The sequence below is a fragment of the Marmota flaviventris genome, chromosome 2 (assembly GCF_047511675.1).
Source record: "Marmota flaviventris isolate mMarFla1 chromosome 2, mMarFla1.hap1, whole genome shotgun sequence".
Lineage (NCBI taxonomy): Eukaryota > Metazoa > Chordata > Mammalia > Rodentia > Sciuridae > Marmota > Marmota flaviventris.
In genome coordinates, this window is record NC_092499.1 from 61,795,972 (window position 1) to 61,818,552 (window position 22,581).

General features: G+C 42.1%; 1 protein-coding gene across 19 annotated transcripts in view; it reads right to left on the reverse strand.

Annotated features, from left to right (window-relative positions):
- Positions 1-9,728: 9,728 nt before the first annotated feature.
- Trim9 (tripartite motif containing 9) overlaps positions 9,729-22,581 on the reverse strand; it is a 98,038-nt gene continuing 85,185 nt past the window's right edge. For 5 of the 19 annotated variants that reach the window (XM_071607217.1, XM_071607203.1, XM_071607215.1 and 2 more), the window contains 3 exons: positions 14,150-14,453; positions 11,719-11,881; positions 9,729-9,791 (listed from right to left, as the gene is read on the reverse strand). In XM_071607217.1, coding sequence (XP_071463318.1) covers positions 9,729-9,791; positions 11,719-11,881; positions 14,150-14,453 — 530 coding nt within the window. Of the gene's footprint in view, positions 9,792-11,718; positions 11,882-14,149; positions 14,454-15,286; positions 15,311-15,721; positions 15,764-18,293; positions 18,483-22,581 lie in introns of all 19 variants that reach the window. The other 14 variants (XM_071607196.1, XM_071607180.1, XM_071607173.1 and 11 more) reach the window with 9 other exon arrangements.

The window sequence follows — 22,581 nt, forward strand, 5'->3', positions numbered from 1 at the left end:
TCATCCCGTATGCTAGTAATTTGAGTTCTCTCTCTTCTTCTCTTCGCTAGCATCGCTAAGGGTCTGTCGATTTTGTTTATTTTTTCAAAGAACCAACTTTTAGTTTTGTCAATTTTTTCAATTGTTTCTTTTGTTTCGATTTCATTAATTTCAGCTCTGATTTTAATTATTTCTTGCCTTCTACTTCTTTTGCTGTTGTTTTGCTCTTCTTTTTCAAGGATTTTGAGATGAAGTATGAGATCATTTATTTGTTGGTTTTTTCTTTTTTTAAGGAATGAACTCCAAGCAATGAATTTTCCTCTTAGAACTGCTTTCAATGTGTCCCATAGATTCCGATATGTTGTGTCTGTGTTTTCATTTATCTCTAAGAATTTTTTAATTTCCTTCTTGATGTCTTCTATAACCCATTGATCATTCAGTAACCTATTGTTCATTCTCCAAGTGATGTATGCTTTTTCCTTCCTTCTTTTATCGTTGATTTTCAGTTTCATTCCATTATGATCAGATAAGATGCATGGTATTATCTCTACTCCTTTATATTGTCTAAGAGTTGCCCTGTGACATAATATATGATCTATTTTTGAGAAGGATCCATGTGCTGCTGAGAAAAAAGTGTAACTGCTTGATGTTGGGTGGTATATTCTATATATGTCAATTAGGTCTAGGTTATTAATAGTGTTATTGAGTTCTATAGTTTCCTTATTCAACTTTTGTTTGGAAGATCTGTCCAGTGGCGAGAGAGGTGTGTTGAAGTCTCCCATGATTATGGTATGGTGATCTATTAGACTCTTGAACTTGAGAAGAGTTTGTTTGACGAACATAGCTGCACCATTGTTTGGGGCATAAATATTTATGATTGTTATGTCTTGTTGTTGTATGGTTCCCTTAAGCAGTATGTAGTGTCCCTCTTTATCTCTTTTGATTAACTTTGGCTTGAAATCTATTTTATTTGATATGAGTATGGACACTCCTGCTTGTTTCCGAAGTCCATATGAGTGATATGATTTTTCCCAACCTTTCACCTTCAGCCTATATATGTCTTTTCCAATCAAATGCGTCTCCTGCAGGCAGCATATTGTTGGGTCTTGTTTTGTGATCCATTCTACTAGCCTGTGTCTCTTAATTGGTGAGTTTAAGCCATTAACATTTAGGGTTATTATTGAGATATGGGTTGTTCTTCCAGCCATATTTGTTTATTTCTGTTACTAAACATGGTTTGTTTTCCTCTTTGATTATTCCCCCCCCCCCTTTACTGTCCTACCTCCCACTGTTGGTTTTCATTGTTATTTTCCATTTCCTCTTCCTGTAATGCTTTGGCGAGGATGTTTTGAAGAGATGGTTTTCTAGCTGCAAATTCTTTTAACTTTTGTTTATCGTGGAAGGTTTTAATTTCATCCTCCATCCTGAAGCTTAATTTCGCTGGATACACAATTCTTGGTTGGAACCCATTTTCTTTCAGTGTTTGAAATATGTTATTCCAGGATCTTCTAGCTTTCAGAGTCTGTGTTGACAGATCAGCTGTTATCCTGATTGGCTTACCCCTAAATGTAATCTGCTTCCTTTCTCTTGTAGCTTTTAAAATTCTCTCCTTATTCTGTATGTTGGGCATCTTCATTATGATGTGTCTAGGTGTGGATCTCTTATGATTTTGCACATTCGGCGTCCTATAGGCTTCTAGGATTTGGGGTTCTGTCTCATTCTTCAAGTCTGGGAAGTTTTCTTGTATTATTTCATTGAATAGACTTCTCATTCCTTTGGTTTGGAGCTCTGTACCTTCCTGTATCCCAATGACTCTTAAGTTTGGTCTCTTAATGTTATCCCATATTTCTTGGATGTTCTGCTCATGGTTTCTTAACAGTCTTGCTGAGCTGTCTATGTTCTTTTCCAGTTGAAATACTTTGTCTTCATTGTCTGATGTTCTATCTTCTAAGTGTTCTACTCTGCTGGTAGTATTCTCCATTGAGTTTTTAAGTTGGTTTATTGCTTCCTGCATTTCTAGGATTTCTGTTTGTTTGTTTTTTATAACCTCTATCTCCCTGTATAGTTGATCCTTTGCTTCCTGGATTTGTTTGCGTAATTCGTTGTCGAAGTGATCTTTCATTGTCTGATTTTGCTGTTTAATGTCTTCCTTGATACTCCAGATCATCTGAAGCATGTAAATCCTGAATTCTTTATCTGACATTCCATCTGCTGCAGCTGTTACCTCTTCTAAAGTTGCGTTGACCTGCATTGCTTGTGGTCCTTTCTTTCCTTGTCTTTTCATACTGCTTGCGTATCTTTCCTGCAGGTGCGGGCGGCGGCTGTGCTCTCTCCTTATTCCAATTGGGGTGTCGTGGCTACCACGCCGGCAGGTCACTGGGCCTGTTCTGGGAGCTGGCGGCGGCTCTGTTCTGCCCCTACTCCAATTGGGGTGACGAGTGTACCACGCCGGCAGGCCACCGGGCCTGATCCGCCGGTCGGTTGCAGGTTTGCCTACCCTGCAGGCGCGGGAGGCGGCTCTACTCTGCCCCTACTGCAAATGGAGTGACGTGTCTGTCGTACCGGCAGGCCACTGGGCCTGTCCCGCTGGTCGGTCGCAGATCTGCCCACCTTTCGGGCACGGGTGGAGGCTCTGCTCTGCCCCTACTCCAATTAGGGTGTCATGGCTACCCCGCCTGCAGGACGCTGGGCCTGTTCCTGGCACGGGCAGCGACTCTGCTCTGCCACTACTCCAATTAGGGTGGTGTTTGTACCACGCCGGCAGGCTCCTGGGCCTGATCCGCCGGTCTGTTGTAGGTCTGCCTACCTTGGAGGCGCGGGCGGCGGATCTGCCCTGCCCCTCCTACCACGCCTGCGGACCCCTGGGCCTGATCTGCAGGTTGATCACTGATCTGCTCACCCTGCGGGCACGGGTGGCAGTTCCGCTCCGCCCCCACTCCAATTGGGGTCACGTGACCACCACACCGGCAGGGCCTGATCCGGGCGTGGGAGAAGGATCTGCTCTGCCCCTACTCCAGTTGGGGTGACGTGTGTACCACACTGGCAGGCCACTGGGCCTGACCCGCCAGGCTGACACAGGTCTGTTTACCTTGCAAGCGCGAACTGCGGCTCTGCCCTGCCCCTCCTACCACGCCCATGTACCACTGGGTCGCGGGTCTGCCCACCTTGCGGTTGCGGCTGGCGGCTCCGCTCCGCCCCCTCTCCAATTGGGGTCACGCGGTCACCACGCTGGCGAGCCGCTGGGCCTGCTCCGGGCGCTGGCGGCGGCCCGGCTCCTTCCCTCTGGCTCGACGACAAATTGAGGAGACTCGGGTGACTGTGCCTCACCCCCCCTACCAGGAGACCAACTGCTTATGTCACCACTGGTATTGATGAAGTTCCCTCCTCCGCCGCTTTCTGCAGACATCAGATCTCTGCCATGTTGGTATCCTATGCGAATGGCAGCATTTCGTTCCCCTTGCCGGGCAACCAAAGCACCGGGTGAGTCCTGACCGGCCCTCAGCAGGACCCGGACCGAGAAGCAGTTTCCGCGGGCTCCTAGCCCCGGGCCAGGGAAGTTCCGGGAGCCGGAACTCGGCCACTCCGTGCTCGGTGTAAGCTCCTATAAATGTAAGCTCCAAGAAGCAGTCCCCGCGGGCTCAGTTCTGGGAGCCGGAACTCGGCCGCCCCGCGCTCAGTATTCACTCTGATAAGATCAGGCTCAGATTGCGCTGAGCCCTAGCAATCTGTCTGCAAGCCGCAGGCGAATTGCAGCCTGAAATTACCTGTTCTATGGCTGAATGAGCTGCGGTCAGTCAAAAACAGGGGTGGTGACGTCAGTTTACCAACATGGTGGCTGCTGGCCTCCTCTGTGGTCTGACCGGTGTGGAGAACCGAGATGGACCGCTTCCTTCCCCCGTCTCGAACCCAGAATTCAGCCCTGAGTACGGTGCTTGCGCGGCTGGCAGAAACTGCAGCGCTGTAACCCTGCGTCTCTATCCCAGACTTTAGCCGCGGGGCGATTTGCTGAATAAGCAGTGATACCCTCCGTGCGACAAACCTCTCGCGTTTGAGTCCCCGTAGCCGATCCTCGTGCGATGGAAATCCTTCCTCCAGGTTCCGGAGTACCCCACTATTGCTGGAAATTCCTAACAAAATATCCTTTAGCCGTCCTGACTTGTCATACTCCCACACAGTGAAGCAGCACACGGGGACAATGCACTCCCCTCGCCGCCATCTTCCTTCCATATTAGAGAATTTTTTAAAAAAATGTTATTAGGTAAAAAAGGCAATAAAACTGTTTTAGTCAGTTTTGTGTTACTGTGATCAAAAGACCTGATGAGAACAACTTAGAGGAGGAAAAGTTTATTTTGGCTCACGGTTTTAGAGGTTCAGTCTACAGTGGGCAACTCCATTGCGCTGGGCTGAAGGTGAATCAGAACATCATGGTGGAAGGACATGTCAGGGTAAAGCAGCTCAGGACATGGCAACCACGAAGCAGAGAGAGTTCCACTCACCAGGGACAAAATATAAACTTCATATGCACACCCTCAGTGACCTTTTTCCTCCAGCCACACCCTGCCAGCCACCATTTACCACCCGGTTAATCCATTCAAGTGGATTAATCCACCAATTAGGTTATAGCTCTCACAATCCAATCATTTCACCTTTGAACATTCTTTTATTATCTTACACATGAACTTATGGGGGACACATCAAACCCAAATCATAAGTAAACACTAACCAAACTTATATTAACTCTTAAATTTCATGGAACGTGCTTATTTTTACTTGCTGGGAGTAAGAAAAAGATATGAGCAAGTTTTATGACTACTAAGGATGTGTAAGACCTATTTACCTTGTTTTCTTAATATGGCCAATTCCCTATTCTCTCCACTACTGTGGTGTTAAAGGAAAGGAACAGATTAAATATCCTTTTAAGAAGGCTGAAAACTAAATGTGGAGGTAATCTCCACTAGATAGGAAGAGGAAGTAAATGAGAGCATTTCTGGGTTTTAGTGGATTTGTAACCCCGGAATCATGCAAGAGTTTAAGCCCCAAAAGTCTTATGTTCATAGTATTAGGAGGGTGGAAATTTAATTTGACTGTGGTGTTTGGAGTTGGGGCCTTTGGGAAGTGATTAGGTTAGATCTATTGGGGTGGAACCTCCATGTTGAATCCTGGTGACTTTATAAGGGGAGGGAAAGAGATCACATAGACACAGAGATATGCATGCACTCCTGCCATGAAGTGATGTAGCCATGGGGTGCCCTCCCCCAAATCTGCATCATGCTCTTTGGACTTCCTGCCTCTAGAATAATGAGATAAATAAACTCTTCTCTGTATAAAGTAGTCTGCCTCAGTATTTCATTATAGCAATGAAAAACTGACTAATAACCTAAGGGAATAGGGGAAAGGGAAAGGGAGGATAAGGTTGGGAGGTCAGGTCTAGGTCTAGGTCCTTGATACCTTTTCTCTGTTTTGGGTTTTGTCTTACAGGAGAGAGGCTACAGGAACATCTAGACAGATTGGGGAAACAGAAACAAACTATAAAGAGAGGACTTGTAAGACAAAGAGGCTTGCCCAACTTGGCCATGTAGTGCCAGGGGCCACCCTGCGCATGAGCTAAGCACGCCCCCTCAGCCTTGTTGGGGGTATTGAACTGGCATCACACGACACACCACTATGTGAAGCAAGTGGGCCTTACCTTTGCTTGGCAAGGAAGTGCTTCAGCTATGGGCTTGAGCGTTACCCCCTTCTGAAATTTTATCCTCTGCCTTATTTGGGTGGAATATTCTATTGAATGTCTTTTCCCTAATTAAATAGAGGGGTTCTGGGTGTTCTCGCTCTCTTGTGCTCTTGCATTCCAGTGTGGAAGAAGACCCCTGAGGTTTCAGAGCCATTCCGACCCCCACTCAGTGAATAAAGTACTTCCGTGTCAGTGTGGTCTTTTCAGCGTCCGCCTAAACCACACAGAGTGATCCTGATTCCATTGCCCATGGAGGGTGTGGATGATAATGTAGTAGTGACCAGGTCATAGCACACCCTTGGTGAAAGGAGGCTGTGGGGTCTGATGGGCCTAAGAAGGGCCACAGTGCCCTCATGTACTTTTTTTCTTGCTCAGGAGAACCTTTGAGTGTTGTGATGTTTTTGTTTGTTTGTTTGTTTGTTTGTTTGTTTGTTTTCATGTTGACTGAGATATAATTCACATGTCATATATTCACCTCTGAAAGTATCTGTTTCAATGCTTATACAAACCATTGCCAATAGCTAATTGTATTAAGTTTTGGCCCCTTTTCTCCCACATATATGGTTATGCAGTGTTTGTTAGCACAGCTACGGCAGGGTGAGTGGGGCAGTAAGAAGTTGAAAGGTCCTCACTGATGTTTCTATTTAATTGGGTGCTTTTGTTGTTCATTCACATTTAGTACTCCCAATTCCATGTTTATCTAAAAATCTGGTTCTTTAAATAAATATAGGATTTAGGTAGCCTTAGTTGTGTGTGAGGTATTATATCAGATTCATGGCTCCCTAAACACCAGGGTTGGTGGAAGTAACTAGCACATATATTTGAGAATATGTGCATGAATGTGTCTTTAGCATGTTCCTATAAATTGTGAGGTAGTGTGATCTGAGAACATCTTTAATTATTATAGTTCTCTTGATTCTAACTGGAAGTCTTGATTCAATAGCAAGCCCTTCTTTCTTATCTGTGAGTCAAATTAATAGGCGAAAGATGAATGCACACTTTAGAGGCAGAAAAAATAGGAGGTCAGTTCCATAAAATTGGATTTTTCTTTTTGCAAATCACTCTTTAATCATTTCTATAAGGAAATGCTGAGGATCAGAATGTTCATTAATATTAGGACCATGATAAAACAAAAAATGGCTGATGAGTTCCATTAGGTAGTGAATGGAGGAGAAGAAAACTGGGAGGAGAGAGGACAAATAGAGGAAGAAGAAAAATCTCTCCCAGTTGGGTGTAAGGAGAGAGGGATATGCAGAAACTGGGATGGACAGAGAGTACTGTTACCAATGTGTCCTGTCTGCTGAGATTATAGTCCAGATGATGTACTTTTGTTTTTAAAGAGAGAGAGAGAGGAGAGGAAGAGGGGGGGGGGGGGGGAGAGAGAGAGAGAGAGAGAGAGAGAGAGAGAGAGAGAGAATTTTTTAATATTTATTTTTTAGTTTTCGGCGGACACAACATCTTTGTTTGTATGTGGTGCTGAGGATCGAACCCGGGCCGCATGCATGCCAGGGGAGCGCGCTACCGCTTGAGCCACATCCCCAGCCCCAGATGATGTACTTTTAAGTCATGTTTTCTTTTAATAAGAAACAGTTTATCAAAGAGGGAGACTAACAATGTAAGGGAGATTGAAAAGTTATTATTCAAAAACAATTGCACCATCATTTAAAAACAATTAGCTCTTCTAGAACATGCTCCAGGAACCAGATTTGACCAAGTTAGTGACTTGATGTTTTGCAGCACAAGCTTGTGGCTCTTTTAGAAGCAGGTTTGTTAAAATAGGTCCCCAGTGCTGGGAGGCAGACCCCCAACACAGCTGAACTGTGGACCTGTCACATCCAACTAAGGTTCAGGAATGAGTGAGCCTGGGGTGGTGCAGGCTCATGAGGGAAGACAGTGGAGAGCATGTGCTTTTAAGAACTTCGGATTTTCCAGTTACAGTTTACTGAAGAAATATTGTCCCAACAAAGGTGAATTATAACCCAAATAAATAAAAACTAAGAAATTCTACAGAGACATTTTGTGCTTTCATAAAAATCATTTATTGGCACAGGAAATGATTTTTTTTCTAGTACAGTAGCCATATGCATCTATCATTGCAATTCAGTGTAAACTACGTGTTATGAGCCACTAGAAATCTAATTAGCAGGATGAATTTAATAAAGAATGAGAACAACTATGAGTCTACAGCGGCCCAGCCATCGAGTCTCATTGGAGCACAAATCAAATATCAAACCAGTGTTGTCCTGCAACAGTGTTTGTGTAGCCATGGAAAACCAAGACGGATAGATAGGATAGCACCCGTTCAATAAATTAGCTTCCAATTAGAAAAACATTATAACTGATAGAAATAATCTAAGTAAAAGAAGCACAAAAGTAAATAATAGTAAAGTAGCTATTTACATATATCACCTTTTGCCAAGACTTTATTAGCTTTCCCTTCTTACCTTTTCCCCTTCTGTTTGTTATTCTTGTTTTTTAATTTTTTCATGGTGATATTCTTGGCTCGCTGGAAAATATCTAGACAACCAACTAGACCTTTTTCCTCCAGGTCCTACACTTTCTAAAACTTCATGTCAAACTAAAGAATCTGAAGGGTAAGCATCTCCCTCTATAGAAGTAATAAGCCTTATTATTCTGCCGTCAGTCTTAGTAACAACTAGTAACAAAAATCTTATCCAAACATTATTTGAACTACCCCAGAAAGTCGGGCTGTGGATGGCAGCAGAGTGGATGGAGTTTTCGTTTGTAATAGGCACAGGTAGCACACAGGTAGATGTTTATCCTGAGAGTGTGAATGCTGTGGACCGCAACTTAAGTTCCCCCATTACCGAGCATGGGCCTTCTGCCCTCTGCTCACCATTTATTTCTTAACTGTTTTTTAAGGCTTGGTATCTAAGAATGATGATGTCATTTCTACCAAAGAAGGGCTCTGTGATGAGTAGCAGCAGGACATAATTAAAAGAGGGCAGTTGAAAAGGCATTGAGTTGGTACATTTCTGGTGTGATGGCCAGAATGTGTGGGTTTTTAGCATCAACTAGGGAGCCTGAAAGACCTTCCTGATAAGGCTCTTTGACCTTTGTCTACTTCCTTTCTGGTACTTAAAACAATTTGTAATTACTTAATTTTTGCCTTGTTCTCCAACTAGAATATAAGCTCCAATGGAGCAGAGGCTATGCCTGTCTGTTCATCCCATGTTTCCACAGTGTCTAGAACCTAGGGTTCTAGTGTCTGGAACAGTGCCTGGTCCATAGTAGTTTCTCAATTAAAAACTTGCATTAAATAAATGAACCAAATCATGAAATCCCCTGGTCTGCCCCTGTCTAGAGACTTTCCAGGTTCATATAGTGGCCAGGGTTGCTGGCCTGTCCTACTGATTGGGCTATCCTAATGATCCTACCCTGCTGTGAACCTGTGTAGTTGATATTTTTGTGCTTCAATGGGTAGTAAAACTTCTCCATGATAGACTCACTCTGCCCACCTCTCAAAGGTTAGCTATGCAGACCTAGCACTGCATGAGAGGTATGAGGGCAAGAACGTTCTAGGAGGTAAACTGCAAAGTTCTAAATTCAGCTCATTCTTCTCTACCTCCTTCTACAACCTCATTGTTTGACTGAAAGCTTAAGAAAAAGGTTATTAGGAGAATTTTTTTCTCGGCAGTACCAGTTCTGTAAGTCACCAATATCAAGTTCAGAAAAGAAATGGAGTGAACTCACCTATATAAAAAAACTAAGTTAAATAAAAGCAAAACCTGGGAGCGGAAAGGAAGTGAGGTGGTGGGCTGTCTAGGTCCTTTGTTGGTTAGATTGCTAGACGTGGAAGCGCACACAGGCATGGCGAGGGTGGAGAGGCTGGAGGGAAAGGGGCAGAGCTCTAGAGGACCAGCTGTTCTTTCCTCCTTCTCCCTCTTCTGCCAACTCTGAACTTGGCCGCAGCTGGCGGAGCTCCTTGCTGACTTGCTCTCTCTCTCTCTCTCTCTCTCAGGCAGAGGAAACAGGCAGCTGGTGCCTCCACAGCACATCCTTAGGCTATGGATGCTCTGCTGGAGTAGAAGTCAGGGACCGGGAGCCCAGTGTGAAGTGTGACCTGGTGGGGACGAGACTGTGAGTTCTGCAATACACATCGGTTAACCCCTTCCCCCCCCAACACAGTGCACAGTGGGTGTGCTATTAATTTAAAAAGGGGTCTATCTGTTTCTCTCCAATCAATTCCAGTAGACAGTAAGGAGGATTCTAGCAGAATTCTAGCTGTGGCAACAGCCTGGCTATCATGGGGGCTCTCAAATTCTGACGATATTTAATAATCTGGTTCTCAGCCATCTGCTTCTTTTATTCTGAGAGACTGTGTACCTTATGATCAAAGACACAGGCAGGCACTGATTTGCAGGTAGTAAACCCACTGGCTTCACCTCAGTGAGCACTGTTGAATCCATGGATAGAGGACAGATCAGCAGAGACGACTCCTCCCTTACTGCTAGCCTACTAGTTATTCCAGGTGGGGATAAACCTCTCAGAGATTGCATGGACAATTGTTTGCCAGTTATGAAGAAACATGGCCTTAGTTTCTGTTCAGCCTCAAACCTCCATGGGCAAGACTGGAACTATTTCATGCAGTACTATCATTTTCCTCCTTTTTGTCCTTGGCTTCCCCACCCAAGAGTCTTTAATCTAAAGATACTCAGAACATCCTGGAAACCCCTATAGAGCATGTAGTATGATCTTCTTTGGAAGGAAAATGGCTGAAAATTTGAAAACGTTGAGTGTCTTTTTTTTTTTCTTCTGAGATTTACTTATAGGGAAATTTGTAGTTTTCTTTCTTCCTATGTAGAAGATAAATTCTGAAAGATTAGATTCTAGCCTCCCAATCAGTTTTACTGCTCATATTGATAGACAACACTGATTTTTAAAAATATCTTAAGATAGGATTCTCAAGTCCTATCTTAAGGAGCTATTTGCTGACAGAGGTTCACGGTTGTTAATGAGAGGCCCAGCTCAGGAGGACCGTGAGATCACAAGTCCCAACGGTGGCTGGCAGTGCACAGCCTCCACCCCTGCATGGCTCTGATCCTCCTCTCCTGCTGCCTGCTGCCCCAACCCACTAGGCTCTTTGTGCTTCTCTGTCCATCTGGGCTCTTCATGCCATGGAAATTTTGCAAAGGCTGTTTCTTCTCCATGGAACTCTCCACATAGCTCACTCCACCCCTGTAAGGGTCACTTCACCTGTTATTGCAATAGGGCCAGCCTACACTGGCCATCCTCATTAAGACTGTAAACCCCCCTGCTCCCCTCCCCACCAATCCCAGTACTCTGGATCCCCTGATCCACCCTTTTCTCCATCACACTTTTTACTTTCTAACCACCATGTAATTAATGTCATTGTGCTTATTGTTTACTGTTTGTTTTCTATAACTGGAACAGAAGCTCTAGGAGGTTAAGGTTATTATCTGCTCTTTTCCCCCACTGATGTATACCAAATATGTATAATAGTGCCTGGTATGTTAAAAGCACTCCATATATTTTTACTGAATGACTGAATGAGAAGAACCTGTTGTTTTATGTCTACAATAAACCTTAAGTAACTGAGTTCCAGGCAGCCTCAATGTTTCTATTCCTACAGCACCTAGCAAGCTGGAGTGCAGAGAGAGTACTCGTGTTTTCTGCTCAGCGTAGGAGTACTTCAATCATACATCTTCACTTCTTCTCGGAGCTCTGTGTAAGTCATCTCATCTGGTTTTCTGTTAGTTGTGAAAGGCTTTCACTTCTACTTAGAGATGAAACTAGAACAAACCATGTGTAGAACAAAACAGATTTCAGTTTCCCACACATTGTTAACTAAACTGAAAATATAAGGAAGGATTATGCTGGTATGAAATTCCACCACTAGTGGTGCTGATCCCTTCTCTCCCCCTTTCCTCCATGCCTGTGCTCTGTGCTCTGAGGGTTTGACTTGAGCCCAGGGACAGCCTTTGAAACCAGAAGAAGCTGTTCTTACATCAGAGGGGCTTGGAGCTTACCTGCACATTCCTGTTTAGGCTGACAGCAGGGAAGAAAAGGCCCTCCACATTCTCAAATGCTATGGGACCCTGCTGTTCATCGTTGATAAAAAATGTCAAGGTCTTTCTATTTAAGTCGAGGAGGACACCAATGGTGGCCCCTTTTGTGATTCCTCCCTCCGTTCTGTGGGAAAAGAAAGAAATGAGGTTTTACTTGCTTGTTATCATTCTAAAAGCTCCCCTTTTGTATGGTTAAGCCAATCTGTTGCCACCTGTTTAAATGTTTTGCCTCCTTCCCCCCAACTTTTTAAAGCAAGTTTTCCTGTAAGCACCTCCTTTCACATAAAATTTAAATATCACAGATATACTGTATACCTATCATTGTACAGTACATATATCTGTGCTGTATAAGGGGTAAGATCTTTTTGCCTTCCACCAACGTCCACTCCCTTGGGGGAGGAATCAGCTCCTGATGGGAGTATGTGAGTTGCTCTGCATTGCTGAGAGTGAACTTGTTCATCAGGGTCTCTACCATGAGCTGAAGCAGTATAAAACAAAACACTAAGGTCTGGAAAACAATAGTCTTTTGGCTGCCGGAGCTCAGATTCTGGCTATATTGCACACTTTGCATAAATGGTGGAAATTAAACATCATTAAATACAAAATGACTTAATTTGAAAGCCTAAATAAAGATGCAGTTAGGTTGAACCTAAAACATATGCATGGGAAGTTGAATTTGGGGCCTTCTGCTTCCCATTAAATAGTAAAACTCTTTCCAGAAAGATGAAATTTTTTTGGCATGCTGAATTTGAGTTACGAAGGTATAGGGTCTCTGAAAAATGACAACATCTAAGAATATTCTTCCATGCAAAGAGAGGTAATTATACTACAGGAAATGCAGTGATTTTATGGAACCTGCATATAAATGCCATTTTTACAAAGAATTGTGTCTTCGCTTCAATTAATGGTTTCACCAAATGCCATTAAACAGGGGTGATCAGATTTGTCTTCCCTTCCTTTTTGAAACCTAGCAATACTGAACTTCATCCTCATCTCAGCAGAGCACAGAAATTTAAAAACACAATTCATTTCCTCTTGCATGCACAATACAGACTGTACACAGCCATTAAAAGCCAGGTTTACAAGCTGCATCTCGTTATTCACAGGTTTAACACAGACAGCACAAGTGACATGCAGTTTGCATGCAGGCACATGTGTTCAGAATGTGTTTCTCTGCATAGTGTGTTGGTTGTGTTCTTATTCAGTCCTTCACTTAAAAAAAAAAAAGATGCTAATCATGGTACAGAGGTAACAGCATCAGGAATCTAGTGTTAGAGTTCTCTTAAAGGTAAATCATTGAAGACAACTGCGTACATCCGTAGGATTTGATATCAAGTTGAAATGGTGTATGTGCTCACTTCAAGTGATAGTGAAAGATACACACCCAAATGGAGATATATGGAAAATATCCCAAGGAACAGGAGGCCCTAGGAACCTACTGTTTATAATACAAGGGCCAGGGATGCACATATAGGAAAAAGCTAAAACGGTAGAGACTGGTCATCCCACCACTGCCTGACCTGATTTTCCTTTGGTCTGACCAAATGCAACTGGATTTTTTTTTTTTTTCAGAGACACCAATGCAAATGTATCTTGAGGAATCTTTAAGACTAAGGTGAACCAGTGTTCATGAAATACACTTCTCGCCTCAGAAATTTCTGATAAACTACATTTGAAGAGAACACAAACAAATGAAAAAAGAAACCCAGGGGTTTCTGGATTTCTAGTTATCTATATTTTGGTAATAGAGGAAAACCTTAAGGAGCTCACTACCTTCTCCTTCTTTAGCAACTGGGTGCTCTGAATTCATACAATAATAAGAGAGTCTTAGAACAAAGCTCCCCAAATTGGCATCAAGAAGATTTTGTACAATGCATTGCTTCTATTTGGAGTAGTATTGTTATAATAAGAACAATGGCTTTTATTTTCTGGTGCCTGCACCGTTAGTCAATTTTTTATATCTCATTTAATCTTCAGATTAAATACTCCTGTATGGATTTTTTTTTTACTAACTTGGAGCATATGCAAACCCACATAGGGAAAAACAAATATTACTTTGTCTGGAAGCACTTTTCTGGTAAGTCATAGGCCTGGGTTTTAGAATCCTGCATTGTTTTTCTACAATGGATCTCCCTAGGGACTCTAGTTCCTAGTCCTGGGTGTAACATAGCAATAAAGGGCTAAGAAAAGTGCACATGTCTATTATTGTTATTATGCAAAAAAGGTCCACCTGCAAGATGGACACAGCTTAGAGTAATGGATCTCTTCTGTGACTTAATGAAAACTACCGTCCCTTTCTTAATGTCACCTATGTAACAGGTCTTTGGACCAGGGTTCTCATCAGTGACCAGAAGCCAACGTGAAGAAGGCTTGGTTTGGGGCTGCAGGGTACCTGTTGGTGTGCGAGTTGTTGTGCATGAACCAGCTCCGGTTATTGTCCACATACATTGCCCAAGCTTTGTCGTCCTTTCCTAACATCACATCCTTCATCACATCCATGCGAGCTACGCCAAAAGCAGGATCCGGGTGGTTGTCATAGCGATCTATCGTTAGCTCCCAATAGTGAACTCCCTTGGAGAAGCCAGTCTTCCCCAGGACCACCCGGTCATCATAGCTACTACAGGTCACTGTCAGGTTGTCATTGGAGAAGATGATGTCCGAGTGTGCAGAGCCAGGGTCGAAAGCAAACCAGGCCACTGAGAACAACAGAAAGGAATTGGGTTATTAAGGCAGATCCAACAGGCTGAAACACACCCCTGGGTGGGTGAGGAGCATCGTGTCAAGTTTTCATGCTGCCATGCAGGAAGGAGGTGTCCGGGGCCAGAGGGGCCATAAGTGAGCAGACAGGGGCACATCCTGGGAGTTGGTACTCTGCACCAGAAGCAGATGGAGGACACACGACCGATTCAGCAGGGGTTACCTGGCGCAGACTGCACTCCCAACTGGGTGATCCGGGAGTGAAGTAGCATCGAGTTTGGAAGGTGCAAGTCCCTTTCTCTGGTGACTGGCAGAACAGTGCACCAGAGACATAAAGGGAGAGGGGATGCACTAAGGTGCCTGTGTAACCCCTGAGGCGGGGAGGCTAGATCTAGAGTCCTGGATGGAGGAGGGATAAAACACACTGAATGAAATCAGGAAATAGCCCTTAGGCAGAAGTGCTAATGTCTAATTGTTTTGAAAATTTTCTTGGTTTTCCTGCCCGCTCAGAAGCTGTGAGGCTATAAGCAACATCAACTAATTTCCACAGATGATTGTGATTTGAATATAGGACAGGTTTCTTCCTTCCTAACTAGAAAATGTGCTACTCCTAAAACTAATATGTACTCTGTTCTGCTGGAGCAGTAGGCAGTTTGGACATTAAGCACAGATAGAAGGACGTCTTTGTATACATTGCTGTACCCCCAATTCTAAATGCTGCCTACAAATAACACACTACAGCGAGATGAAATTGCTGACTTATTGAACCTGTGAGCCACCTCACATGCATTTCAGTCTTTGCTACTGGTAATAGAACAAGGTCATTCCATACCTGCCAACAGCTTTTTAATGTCAACTGTTGTCATTCCAATGAAAGGCATGGGGGAGAAAAATAGGAAGCAAAATTGACATTGATAAGAAAACATGTCTCTTTTGATAGACTAATACCACAAAGGGATCCACTGAAAATGTTACAAATACTACAAACAGCTGGTTTGACTTGTAGCAGTACCCACATTTAATGCTCATAAAGGGTGCTTTGTACTGATGCATAAGAGAACTGGGGGGAAGTAAGCTTTGAGATATAACATTAAAAATACAGATTTTTTTTCCATTTTGCTAAGAATTTGAAAAACTCATAAAGGGGTGAGAAGACAATTAGACAATTTTATTGACATAAAATAAGCTGCTGCCATTTATTTTGTGAAGGAAATTGAGCACACCAGTCACATAAGTCAAAGATAACAATTACAATAGGTATACTTGCCTAATTGAGAGTAAGGTGCAGACTGTGTCTCAAAATTGCATCCTATAAAGAGATACTACACATCAAAGCTATGAAACAACAGCCAGGTTGATAAAAAATATTTGTACACATTTAAAAAGCACCGACTGCATGGAGTCACCAGAGGCCTGATTCATGAAAAAACAAAGCCCTTTTTGTGTTGGTTGTCTTTGCTGGGTAAAAATTGCTTCTCTGCTCTTTCAAATGAAAAGTACATCTTTTTACTCTTTAATAAAGTCTTCTCCAATTGATTCTAAATCCTGGAGCTTAAATTTTCATCATCTTTCAAGTTCAATCTTGTCCACTGAATTTTCATACTAAGAAGGTTGACTGAGAAAAATATGCCCAATCAAAATGGAGAAATTATTGGATCTTATCGAAGCTGTGCTCTCTTAGCATTATTGTGTGCATTTCTAACTCTGGATATGCCCCAAAGTCTTTCTTTTGACTTAGGCCCAAGTTCAATGATACGTCTATAACTAAATGTGTAATGTAATCCATATGTTAATGCATCTGATAAGTAATAATGGTGTGAACTGAATGTTTTAAAAACAAAAATCTGAAAATGTTACATATACTACAAACAGCTGGTCTGACTGGTAGCAATACCCACATTTAATGCTCTTTTTGTAGATTGTTTTGTTACATCGGTAGTTGTCCCTGAGGGAGAGGAGCAGGGACGGGGGAGTGGGAGTGATCTCAGACAGTGGAGTCACCTGGGGAATTTTTTCAACTGTCCGCTTCCCAAAGGTTTGCAAACCCCCACAACATGAGAAGTTGTGTGGAGACAGAGGAAGGCTGTTTAGTCTTAAAGTGTTCAAAGGTGTGTGACTTATAATTTCCAGTGGTGTTAGGGACTAATTTAGAAAATGTAGTCTTGATGAGCACCACAGGATAAAGGATCATGTAATTTTATTTTTCCAATTTAGTAAGGTCTTTACATGCCACTTTCTAAAACAACTAAAGGATAATTCACTGACTTACAAGAATTTACAACAATTAGAAAAGCAACTTACTGAAGAAAAGGCTGAATTAAAAAACAAAATGTAAAGATTATGACCTAAACTTTGGGTTAGCTAAACTTCACTCAGCCTGGTTTTTATGTTTGGTTTCCACTGACTGTCACTTCGATTCCTACTCCTGGGTTAGAGCACAGTGAGTGTGGAACATTCAGAGTTTTAAAATGGAATTTTATTTCCAGCTTTGGAAATAAATTTGTAGAATCTGACCAGGGCTTTACCGATTTTTAAATGAATCATGCCTTTTGCAAGTCATTTTTTGAAACGAACATTCTGAAATCTTTTTACACTACTTTAGACACATACATTCAAGATTCCACAATACAACTAGAACAATGCTGTTAAATACACCTGTCAAATATCCCCAAACCCACATTTCATTTTATTCTTGAGACAATATACATTACAAAGACTATAACAATATTTCATTACATTAGACACAAGTGAAGAGAGTTCCATAACAAAGCATGTCGGAAAGCCAGTAGTGCACAGAGAAACAATAAGAAACGCAAAAGCACAAAGAAAAACATCATTTTCAAGAGAGCTTGAAGTCCCTGCATCCTTTTTGCACTGTCATGCTGTGGCCTTCTTCATTCCAGGATGTGGGATGAGCCAAAAGGATAAAAATAAAAGCCAAAAGAAACCTTTGGAAATGTGAAATGTGCATCATGTGTATCCATGATTACAATATAGTCCTGAAGAGATCAAATAGGTCTGTATTTGTAGATATTTTAAGATTCTATTTGCTAGACGTAGCTCATTGCAAAGTAACACAAGTCTAGCTTCCCTGAAATCAACCATAAGCCCTGTGTCACAACCAGGGAAACTCCCCAGAGGCTGAACTTTTGAATTGCTTTGGGTCTTTGGGCATCGGGCATTAGGAGTTAAGGATTTCTAATTCAGCCAGTGGTGGTCCCTGCCCTTTGCTAGGAAAACAGCCATGAGCCCGCTGTCTTGCAAGTGAATACAGGCTTTTGCAGAAAATACTTTCACTCTCTGCTCTCTGGTTTGCCTGCTTTGTACGATGCATTCTGCTGTGGGCATGTTTTCACTTTTTATTTGATTTTGTCAATAAAGATCTCTTGAGTCTATGTTTAATCAGACCACTCCAGGCTGGATGCACTGATCCAGTCTCCCAGACACAGCTGGTTTCCTGGATACAGAAGGGCTGCAAACCTCCCAGCTACTACTGCGGCCTCCACTCAGCCAGCGCCTGTGCCGTGCTATGCCACTGCATGTGATGACAGCAAGTTATCCATGGTGCTACCAGCTTGTGCAAAAAGAACAACTTCACTCATCACTTTCCAATGCCATCACACACGGATCACAGCTCCATGGTTGGTCCTTTCGCCACACAAACAAGAACGCCACAAAGCTCCATCATCCAAATGATCCTCACACTGGAAGCAGGCCACAGACACAGAGACTAGCTCATCCCCCTCACCACGCACATGAATGGCAAGAACAAAACAGGTATTTCAGAGATGCCTTCAAGGCACAGAAATCAAGAGGAAAGGTCTGACAGCTCAGCTCACCCGATGTATTGAGAGACTGTAAAGAAGAATGCAAACTCAGCTGGTGGGGTGAGGATCGGAAATCAAAGTAGGATCTCCCGGGGAAGCTGGGTTGTAGATTAAGGGTGGAGGAGAAAGGACTCATTCTACGGAGCGGCAATCTTTCCGAAGGCACTGGAAAAGGGAGGGTCTGTTCTTCTGAGTCTGTGTCTAAATGTAAGATCAATGCAAACTAGAGATCAGAAATCTGCTCCCTGTGGTTCCCCAAGACCTGCCTTAACAATGCATTCATACAAGCCTCATCTGTCCTGCAGGGTGCCACATGCAGACATTAACAAAGCTGAGGTATCTGCAGGCTGGCAGGAAATTCTCAGCAAGTCAGGACCCAAGACCTAGACTCAAGGCCCTCTCACATCACTAACAATTATTTTCATTTCCCCCAATTTTTGGTGGTAGAAAAAGTCTTTTGGAAGGTTTCCTTTAAATTAAATATTTTTAGAGTTGAATTCAGAAACTTCAGAGGTCAATTTTACCCATTGTTGACCAAGAGGAGATTATTACCTTACCAGCTTCAGCTACCCCAACAGATTACTGGGTATTCAATAACAACCTCTTAAAGTGTTTCTAACTTAGGAGACAATAAGTTTTACAAACTGTTTCGTATTTCCCCCTTTCTCTGCTAATGTGTCTTTTTCCATTTCTGGATGGATGAGATGATTTCTATAATAGCACACTGAAGGCTTGAGCTTTGAATAGGAGAGGAAATGTGGGGTGACCTAAGAGAGGGCCCAACAAGTAACCTGGGAGGAGTCTTATCTTTGCTTCCGAATTCTATTCAGACCCTAGGAACATCAGTGACCTTCTCTGGTTCTCTAATTATAAATAGCCTATGGGCAGTGGGGAGGTGCATTGGTGTAAAGCGTCTCTGTTTCTTTTCAAATAGTCCTGTCTGGTATTGAAGATCATTATACCAGAGTAAGAACTTAATCAATTACTTGGTCTGACTTTAGATGGTTGTGAGTTAGCTTCTCTACTAAGTAAAAACGACTTCTTTCACTTGTCAAACAATAGCTATCTATGCAGTGATATGGTTTTGTCAAAAATGAATCATTCACCAATTGGAGCCTTCTTAACACTCAGTTTAATAGAAAAAATTCAGGACATGAAAGTTACACACTGTGTCCAAAACCCCAAGGGAACTTTCATCTTTTGAAAAAATAATTTTGTTTTGGTGGCCAGCAGGTGTTACTGGGAATGCTTTTCTGGCTTGAGTCTGTTAGCAGCTCCTCTTTGGGCACACCCTTTTCCTGTCAAAATGCTACTCTGTGCATGTTTAGGCAAAAATAACTGCAGTGTGTGTGGGACCAACGTGATCCTATTTGAGGAGCTCAGAACAAGGGTGTTGGCAAGTTCTAATACTGCCAAGAAGCAGTTTCATTTTCATTTCTGAACTCACAATATTAAAGTTAGCTTTCCATACTTTAGAATTATCCTTAGGGCAAGATTTTTTTTTTTCTAAGTATAAACCAGATACCAGAGAAAAGGAATTGCTATTTATGGAGTTAAGGCTTTATGCTTCCAAAACTTCTACCTAGACTTCATATGATTCGGATGAATTGGCATATAAAATCCTTTCTTTGTTCAGATATGATACATCAAAAATTATTATCTATAAAAATCAATTATGTTATAATCAACTTAAGGGGGAAATTATCCTCTAAGTTTAATGGGAAAGATTTGAACTATAATATAGCACCAACAACAGACATGGGCTTTTAATGAGATAGGGCCTTTACAGCTATAATTTTATCAGTAATATATATATATATATATATATATATATATATATATATATATATATATATATATATATAAGTTGTGGATGAACTTTATTTTTATTTTATTTACTTGTATGCATTGGTGATAATCCAACCCAGTGCTTTACCCATGCTAGGTAAGCTCTCTACACTGAGCTACAACCCCAGCCTGTAAAATATTTTGTATTAAAAAGAATTTCCTTGAAATGACTCTCAATTCATTATATTGAAAATACTTCTTGCTTCAAAATTAAGGGAAAATGCATATGTGGTAAGATGAATTTTGGAGCATTTTGAATCCTCAAGCAATTATCTGTAAACCCAAGACGAGATGGGTACAGAATCTAGAACTGGGGAAGCATATGACCATCCTGAGTCATACTCACCTTTTTACTTTCAGCACCAGGAAGGAGGGCTTAAGGATTGGCAAGGGCACCACTTTGTGGGATGGGGGCTGACGGTAGCTATGGTTACTCCTGGGATTAACAACTTGATACTCAAATGATTATTGTCTTATCCTTTTTTGTGGATCCATTGTTTATCAATGACCCAATTTTCTTGACTCCTCTGACGTTTGGACTCTGCCCTCTGCTCAGGAAAACATTTAATATCCATGTTATCTAAACATTCCATTTTTATTTTTTGAGGTTTTTAAATTCTCCCCAACTAGGGCTTCCCATTCCTGACATCTTCATTCTTACCCATTTCTTCTAAGTTGCTTCTATATCACCACCACCACCACTACCACCACCACCATCATCATCATCATTCTGCCTTGCCATGAGAACTTTCCAAATGAATTAGAAGAACACTGTCCACCTGATTCCAGCCAGACTAGACAGGCACTTCTCCCTTCACACTGCTCCTCATGGACATGGGCACATGTGCAAGTGTTTGATCAGTTGTCTTCAGGTCACCTATGCCACTTCATGTTATCTTAGATTGCAAGTCTCAGAAGGAAGACCCTTATCTCAACATTTGAGGAGGAACCATCATGCTTCCCTTGAAATGACCTCCAGCCAGCTTTCTCTAATCTGTAGTTAGTGCTTGTATTGCGTGGATGTATTCCTTGGGAAACTCTGCCCCCCCAGTTGTAGCACTACCATCTGGGGCCTTATGGAACAGATTAATAGTTCTTCAAGTATTTGAGGCAAGCCACCACTCCTCTTTAAATTTTCCCTTTTCTGAGTAAAGCGTGGTCTATTTCCAACTGTTCTTTTATGTATGGATTTCAGATCCTTCACGCGCCTGGTCATACCTCTCTGAACATGTGGATAGGCATGAACCAAAGACAATATGATAATATTGAGAATGGTATTGCCACAACCTGGCTTAGCCAAATCACAGATAAGTCATATTTAACATATGCAGAACTACTCTAGTGTGTATTCTGTTATCCCCATGGGATGCAAGAAGAAAGTATATCTCACATTCTCACTTCCCCTTCAAAATACAACTAGTGAGATATGGAAAATGTTTCTTAGTCATTAATATTTTATTAGTCAAGACAAAGAAGAATGAGGTTATTTTTTGTAGAATATGAAGCTATGTTTCAGGTCACAGCTGAATTATCCAGGATGATGATGATGATGATGATGATGATGATTTTTTGGCTTATAGGATCTCCAGAGAAAGACAAGTAACTCCCTAATAGATTGCTAATATCTTATCATTACATGCAGTGATCCTGCCGGGCTGAAGAGCTATGCTGAGTGAAAGCAGTGTAGTGGGAAAGTAGAGTGGAAAACAGTATGCCAGTGACTGAATGTAGAGACTCCATGCATGTCTATAATTCTCAGATGGGGACTGAAAATGTTTCAAGACGTGCTTTCCTCTACTCTGACAATGACCATCATTTTTCTCTTGCTGTTCTCTGGACTTCTTTCCCTTCTCACCTGGGGTTGGCTGGATTCTGGAGCAGAGACCTAGCTAATGGCAGAGGCTTCTGCTTAAAAGAAGCATTCGAGAATTATGAAAATAAAGATCAGCTGGGGGACCACGTGTACTCTTTACTGGCTTTGGTTCAAGGAGAAAAAAGAATATCTAGGTGGTTGGCTCACTGTGTAGTTAGTTCTCCTGTTTACTTATTGGTTGATTGATTGTACTGGGGGTTGAACCCAGTGATGTTTTACCACTGAGCTGCATCCCTAGCACTTTTTATTTTTTATTTTGAGACAGGATCTTACTAAGTTACATAAGGCCTCACTAAATTGTTGAAGTTGGCCTTGAATTTGTGATTCTCTTATTTCAGCCTCCCAAATCATTGGGATTACAGTCATGTGCCACTGTGCTTGGCTTGTATAGTTCTTTGAATTGTTCATTAGCTGACACTTATTGAACACATATCATGTGCTAGACATTGTATTAGAATTGAGCAATTGGTGTACATGAAGCTGGCAGAAGAGCTGATTATAAGAATAATAATATAGAGAATCTGTGTTATTTATTATTGATTGGTTTTTATACTTCTAGGGGTGGCATTTCTAGACCAA